Source organism: Silene latifolia, chromosome 2 (genome assembly GCF_048544455.1).
Source record: "Silene latifolia isolate original U9 population chromosome 2, ASM4854445v1, whole genome shotgun sequence".
Taxonomy (NCBI): Eukaryota; Viridiplantae; Streptophyta; class Magnoliopsida; order Caryophyllales; family Caryophyllaceae; genus Silene; species Silene latifolia.
Window position 1 is genome coordinate 29,218,961 of NC_133527.1, and position 8,257 is coordinate 29,227,217.

The window sequence follows — 8,257 nt, forward strand, 5'->3', positions numbered from 1 at the left end:
GCAAGGGAAGGATAATACTCAGCCACACGAGGGAGTGCAGCTGCAAGTAGGCGTGGGCAGCTTGGAGCAGGGACTGGTGCATAACAGGGATGAGGATGTGGAAAGAGGGAAAAAAGAAGGCAAATGGAGAAGGCTGGTGGGGGATGAGAGTCTAAATAGAGGGCAAAGTCCGAGAAATGCTATGGTGATTTGCGGGTTGAAAAGAAACAGAGGAGAAGATGAAGGGGAGACAGGGAGTGCAACAAAGAAATCTTACAAACAACCAGGGGTGGTAATACATGAGGCGGAGGTTGAGCAAACTCAACCCCGCCGGGCCTAATGAGTCTAATAAGTCTTAATTGTCGGGGCTTGGGCAACCCCGACGCAGTGTCTGGACTCCGTAATTTTGTACGGAGAGAAGCCCCACAATGCTTTTCTTGTGTGAAACGAAGCTTACTGGTGTAGAGATGAAACGGGTAAGAGGATGTATGGATGACTATGACGGCTTTGATGTAGATAGTGTAGGAAGGTCGGGTGGGTTGTCGATGATGTAGAGGAAGGGAGTCCAGTGCGGGGTTCGGACTGTTTCAGTCCATCATATGGATTTTGACGTGGAACTGAACGGGGTAAAATGAAGGATGACGGGCTTCTATGGGTGGCCGTCAGTCTCTGATAGGCACTTGTCGTGGCAGCTCTTACGAATTTTGGCTTCGGAATCACAACAACCATGGATTTGCATAGGAGATTACAACGAAATCCTTTACTCGACGGAGATGAGTGGAGGCTCACGGCCCCAATGGCAGATGAATCAATTTCGAGATGCGGTGGATGATTATGGGCTTAGAGATATGTCCTTTGAGGGGTATAGTTTCACATACGATAATGGGCAAATAGGAGATGACAACAGACAGGGTCGTATAGATAGAGCCATGGTGACAAATGAGTGGGCTGAACTTTTTCCTTATTCGAAGCTTATTCATTTAGATAGAGAATGGTCGGACCATGGCCCAATTAAGGTCGTTTTGGATGCCCGTAGTCAGTCGAATAGAACAAAGAGGAGAATTTTTCGCTTTGAGCAAATATGGGTAGGCGAAGATGGTTGCGAGGAAGCTATACAACTAGCATGGGACAAGGGAGATTTTAATCTGATTGAAGCTCTGGGAAATTGTGAGGCCGAGCTGACAAGGTGGAAAGGCGTGTCTATAGGGAAAGTCATGAGGGATTTGCTCAAAAAAAGAAGACGGCTTCAGGTGCTTAATGAAGGAGCCCGTACTGATCAACTAGTCCAGGAGCGGAGGAAATTGGTGACGGAAATTGCTCAGTTGCTGAAACAAGAAGAAGTCTTTTGGAAGTAACGTTCCAGAGCGATTTGGCTCCGTGAAGGGGACCGTAATACAAAATTTTTTCATCAAAAAGCAGGGCAAAGAAAGAAGAAAAATTTCGTTGGAAAAATTTATAATGATGAGGGGATTTTGCGTGAAGGGGATGAAGCTGTGGAGAAGGTTGCGGTGGAGTATTTTCAGAAGCTGTTTACCACGGGGAGTCCAATGAATTTCGGGCAGATTTTCGAGGGTGTCAGGAATAGAGTGACCGAGGAAATGAATGAGATTTTAATGCGGGAGTATGATGAAGCAGAAGTCCTTGAAGCTTTGAACCAAATGCGCCCTTTAAAGGCCCCCGGACCGGATGGCATGAACGGATTGTTTTACCAAACATACTGGCACGTGGTGGGACCGTTGGTCATGAGGACGGTGCTGAATGTTTTGCATGGAGGGGATTTCCCGACAGGTATGAATCAAACCTTTATAGTCTTAATCCCGAAGAAAAAAGCCCATGATAAAATGAGTGAATTTAGACCCATTATCCTGTGTAATGTCACGTATAAGATTGTATCGAAGGTTTTGGCTAATAGACTGAAGCGTTTTTTGGGAGAAATTGTTTCGGAAAACCAAAGTGCGTTTACTCTTGGAAGACTGATTTCGGATAATATCTTGGTTGCCTTCGAGCTTTTTCATCACATGAAAAATACGCGACAGGGAGAGGGTCACATGGCATTAAAGCTAGACATGTCTAAAGCCTATGACCGGGTTGAATGGAGTTTCCTATATAAAACGCTTGTGAGCATGAGTTTGTATGAAGGTTGGGTTAACCGTGTTATGCATTGTGTGACCTCGGTATCTTTTGAGGTTCTGATAAATTGTAACCCGTCAATGCCTTTTAAACCAAGTAGGAGCATCCGCCAAGGGGACCCACTTTCGCCCTACCTATTTATCTTGTGTGCAGAGGTAATGTCGAGCTTGATAAGACACGCAGTTGAGGCGGGTTCGATACATGGGATACGGGTAGCCGCTAATGCACAGGTGGTATCACATCTCTTTTTTACGGATGATAGCATCCTCTTTGTGAAGGCAAATCAGCTTAAAGCTATTAGAGTGAAGGGGATTCTACATCGCTATGAGATGGCCTCAGGACAACGAGTGAATTATGATAAAACAACGGTCTCCTTTAGCCATTTCACGACCGATGAGAGGAAGAGAAGTATTGCTGATTGTCTCGGGGTGGAGGTAGTTGACGAGCAGGGGAAATATTTAGGGCTACCAATGGTGGTGGGGAGGTCGAAAAAAGCTATAGCGGGATGCATTCGCGACAAACTTAGCAAAAAATTACAGGGGTGGCGAGGAAAATTACTATCAAAAGCGGGAAGGGAGATATTGATAAAGGCCATATCCCAATCAATCCCTACGTATGCGATGAGTGTTTTCAAGCTACCAAATAATTTTTGCGAGAGTTGAGATCGTTAGTATCCCAATTTTGGTGGGGTTCGAATGGGGGAAAGAGGGAAATTCCATGGATAGCATGGAATAAGCTATGCAAGGCGAAGAGTATTCGCGGACTTGGATTCTGGGACTATAAATTGTTTAATGAGGCGCTTCTAGGAAAGCAGGCGTGGAGGTTATTAATAGAGCGAGGTTGTCTTATGGTGCGAGTTTTGGCAGGCAAATATTTTCATAACAAATCTTTTATACAGGCCGAGTTGGGAGAAAACCCGAGCTATACATGGCGTTCGATTTGGGAAGCTCGCCGAGTTCTGGAAAAAGAGGTACGGAGAAGAATAGGTGACGGGCTAAGTACACGAGTATGGCGGGATGCGTGGATTCTGGGTACACAAACGGGGAAGGTCATTTCACCAAGGGGAGAATGTGACGGGAATATGCTAGTTGCTAGCCTGTTGAGACCGGATGGACTAACGTGGGACACGAGCAAGGTAAGATCTTTATTTGTGACGTTTGAACAAGAACGCATACTGGGTATTCGACTGAGACTCGATGAAGAATGTGATATGTGGTACTGGAGCTTGGAGAAAGATGGACTATACTCGGTAAGGTCAGCCTATAGAACGCTAGCCAAGGACCTTGATACGGAGGACGAGCAAATGAGTTATCGTAGGGAAAAGGCGCTGTGGAATAGTATATGGAAAGTAGATGTTTGGCCGCGGATTAAGGTATTCTTTTGGCAGCTGTGTCGAGATGCGCTACCAACTAATGCTAATATTGCTCATCGCCTGAAAAGTCGTAGTGATTTGTGTCCAATTTTTCAGCATCGACTGGAGACAAGTATACATGTTGTTATGGAATGTGGGGGGATGGGAAGGGTATGAGAGGGTCTGGGGTTGGAGCTAGATGAAGTAGGAAAGGTTGAGAGGGTGAGGGAGTGGGTGTAGGCGGCGTGGAAGGTGTTGGATGTGCGAGAAAGAGTAATGTTCATGGTCATGTGTTGGGCGAAATGGGAAGCAAGAAATAAGCTTGTGTTTGAGGGGCAAAGTGTAAGGAATGACCGCATTATAAGAAGGGTGAGGGATGTGGTGGATGAGATGTGGGGAACAAGGGAGGAAATCATAAAGGAGCGGGGTGTAGTGGAAAGGGAAGGGGGTTGGGTAAGGCCTGAAAGGGGGACGGTGAAGGGTGTTGTTTGTAGACACGAGAATGGGGAGGTGATGTGGGGATACACGGAGCAAGGGTTGAGCGAGATGGAGCCGAGTAAAGCAGAGGCAGAAGCCATCTTATCTGGAGTAAAGGAAGCGCTGAAGACGGGATACAAGCGAGTCATTGTGGAGAGCGATTGTCAAACAGTCATCGAGCTTTTGCGGAATAGGAAGAAGGGCCGAAGTTTTTTACATAGTATAGTTGCTGAGATTTTATCTTTATGTTTTCATTTTGAGTCCATTTCATGGTCTTTTGTTCGTAGACAATTTAATAGTGTTACGCATAGTCTTGGGCATGCTAGGTCGTGGTTTGTTGGTCATCGAAACTGGGGAACGGTTTTGCCACCATATACTAGGAGCCTTGTATCTTTGGATTTAAGTAAATGAAAGTAATTCCCTTGTGGGACTTCAAAAAAAAAAAGAATTAACATGTATAAGTAATAGATTATGATTAACTTACCCAATTAGAAAAGATTTAAGAGCAAAAGTGACAACAAAAGATCAATTAATTAGGCTGATTTCCTCTTCTTTTCTAATTTTTCTCCTAATTTCTTAGGGTTTGATCAATGAGAGTTTAGGTGATTTCTTTTTTTTTTTTTCTTTTTTTTTTTTTTTTGTTTTGCTTCAATAGTCAGTAAAATCTGAGCCTAAGACACGTTGTGTCGACTTATTCAATTTTCTTAATTAATTTTTCTTTTATTTTTTTTAATTTATGCTTACGGTTTCAATTAATACAACACGGGTTGCTTTTTTGATCCGAGTTAATAACTTACTTTCGTCACTTTTATTAATAAGTCAGTTTCATGTAATACTAAAATTATCTCATTTATTATTTATTAGACCATCAAACTAACCATTAATTTACGGTTTCTTTTATTAATCATTATCAAATTATACCGGGTGTTATAGAGATGGTAGCATCTTCATGTGTTAGGGTGGTCTTGGAAAAGCACCTTGGTGTATGGGGGTGTTACATTATCTCTCAATTCCTTTTGTATTGGTAATTTATATTTCACTTCTATTTATTGTTCTAGTTCTTGTTTATTGATGTTACTTAGTTTATTTTCATGCAAGGTTGAATATTTAGTTTACTTGTTATCAAAGTTACCATCTTTAGGCTAAATTTACATTTAATTTTTGTTAAATTAGTCTTATATAACCTATTAATGACTTATTGCATGTTTACTTGTAAAAATCTTAACTCCTCAAATATTGTTGCATATTAAAGTTTCAATATTTACAACTTGTTTATGCTTTATCACCACGACTAGAAAAAATCGTCGTGGTCGGGTTCAGATCTTCAATTTGGGCGTCGGTCGAGTTCTGGTCGGGTCAGTTTTTCTAGGTCTAGTATTAAGTTAGGTAGCACGGTCACGTCTCATAAACAACGTACTCATGTCTGACACTGTGCCGATCACCGACACTCGTGGGACATGCCCCAAAGCGTGTCAGACACCATAAAGCTATGTCTAACTTTGTTCATTTATTTGGGTATGTGTCCATGATATTTGAACACATTTTGGATACACCTCATAGAATCATGTTGAATTTAAGTGAATGGTATGTGTTGTTTTATGGTGGAGGTTGGTTAGTAATGTGGACGCGGGCCCACGGGGGCGCTTGAGGTGAACAAGCGTTTGCATTTGTGGAGTCGCCACCAATTTATTGATGAAAATTGGAAATCGTTCGAATAACTCGTGTCATGTCAAGACACAAAGTAGTGACATGAACACCAAGAACTCGTTACCCTTAGCATTCTATGTCTAGAATGACTCTCGTGGATGTCAATGAACACGGATGTTCACAGAGATCTGGAGTAAGGGGTGAGGGTACGTATTAGGAAACTCTTTTGATCGAACACCTAATCCCGCCCGCCTCGATAGCGGTCTCTACTAATGATTAGGGAAATTGTCTATACTCGATATATTGTCGATTATATGCATGCAGTGCAACATCCAACGTTTTAATCCTAGCATGTGAAGATTAGACTAAGTCGGTGAAACACGTAGTTTAACATACAATAAATGTCAAGGTGGGAATTTAAGTTCAATTATATGTGAAGGCATGCAATACAATATGATACAAGGAATACGATAAGGAAAATAAAAAAAATTACAATAATTACATTGGATTCAATTGATTTATGTCGAAAATACATCTAAAACGGATAATTTGGAAAAGAACAAAATGAATGAATTAACGAACAGGAATTAGGGCGATAAACGATTAATAGTTAATTAATTACGTAATTAAATAAACTAGATCATGGCAAAACGGGAGTTCAGAGACAAAAATCAGCCAGGAACAGGCGCAGCAGAGCTGCGCCCTCTGGAAGAGGCGCAACAGTCACTGCGTTTGTTCGTTGGCTCAGTTCTGGCTGTGAAGCCGGAATTGCAAGTCGTTAATGCTCGTTGGTTAATTTAAGGCTTGATTAATAATATTTACTCGGATGGAAGTGATTAGCAAGTTATTTACATACGACTAACGGTCATGAAAGCGATAAAACATGGATGAAACGGAATTAGAATGAATTATTTACAAGATTAAAAGGATTATTAATAAATACAAACTAATTAGGTTAAATACGATGAATTAATGACGGACTAATGATAGATATGATAATAAACAGGTGAGAATATATCAAAGGTCGAATTCCAGAAACCCAATATGAATGGATCGAATTTCTACAATCCGGATTTGACTTTAATGACGAAAACCCACAAATATTAATTACTTGGGATTTAAGTCGGGAATTAATGACGAATTAATTATTAATGATGATGAATAATATATTACATGTTAGAACTATTATATTAGAATTGTCGTGTTAATGAACAAAGAACAATTAATAACAAAACAAAGACAATCGAATTATCAAAAGACGAAGGAAGAAGAAAGGAAGCAGGAACTGCGGCAGCCTCACGAAGAGGCGCAGCAGGTACTGCGTCCCTTCGAAGAGGCGCAGCAGTTGCTGCGTCCTTTCTCGACGGTTGTCCTCTGATAATCCGTAAAAAGGGTTTTAAACAAGGTTTTAGAAATCGGTTTTAATTGTGCTTTCGACATAAATCTTACAATATGATAACGATAAATAAAGAACAATAAGTAAAAGAGATATTTACACCCTCAGACTTACATGTTTGACGAAACGAGATGAACTAAGTTAACGTTTAGTGATGCTCGACTCGAATGTCACGAAAGTGCCCCCGCAAGAGGAATTAAAACAGATTGATTAAAGTTGATTATGGTGGAGTTGGTCAAATTGGTCGGTCATGCTGTGGACAGCGGGGGCCCACGGGGGCGCTTGGGAGAGAGAGAACAAGCGTTTGCATTTTGTTGGAGTCGCCACCAATTTTTATGGGAAATTGGAACCGTTCGAATACCTCGTGTCATGTTAAGACACAAAGTAGTGACATGAACACTAAGCAGTCGTTACCCATAGCATTCTATGTCTAGAATGACTCTCGTGGATGCCAATGAACACGGATGTTCACAGAGATCTGGAGTAAGGGGTGAGGGTACGTATTAGGAAGCTCTTTTGATCGAACACCTAATCCCGCCCACCTCGATAGCGGCCTCTACTAATGATTAGGGACATCATCTATACTTGATATATCGTCGATTACATGCATGCAATGCAACATCCAAGTTCTAATCCTAGCATGTGAATTTAACTAAGTCGGTTGACACATAGTTTAGCATACAATTGGGTCGAAGTAGGATTTAATGCTCAATTACATGTGAAAACATACAAATGGATACAAAATACAAGGAATAAAATTACAATAATAAGAAGTTACAATAATTACATCGGGTTAGCGATTTATGTCGAAAATACCTTTAAAAAGGATAATTTGAGAAAAAGAATAAAAGAAAGAATTGACGAACAGAAATTAAGGCGACATCACGAATAATAGTCAATTATACGTAAGCTAATTAAACTAAGTCAAGCAACAAAGGAGTTCAGAGACAGAACTCAACCTGGAACAGGCGCAGCAAGACTGCGCCCTTTGGAAGAGGCGCAGCAGTTGCTGCGTCTATTCCAAGGGTGAGTTCTGGCTGTGAAGCCGGAATTGCAAATCGTTAATGTTCGTGGGTTAATTTAATGATTGATTTATAATATATACTCGGATAGAAGTGATTATCAGGTTATTTACATGTGAATGATGGACATAAAACTAATAAACATGGATGAAACGGAATATAAGACGAATTATTTACATGGAAGAATGATTGATTAGTAACATAGGTGAACAAAAATAGACTAAACATGATGAACTAATGACGAATATGCGATGA

General features: G+C 41.0%; 1 protein-coding gene across 1 annotated transcript; it reads left to right on the forward strand.

Moving 5' to 3' along the window:
• Positions 1–617: 617 nt before the first annotated feature.
• On the forward strand, positions 618–1,334 carry LOC141638186 (uncharacterized). The gene has a single exon (XM_074447595.1). The coding sequence runs from the start codon at positions 618–620 to the stop codon at positions 1,332–1,334; it is 717 nt and encodes a 238-aa protein (XP_074303696.1).
• Positions 1,335–8,257: the final 6,923 nt, after the last annotated feature.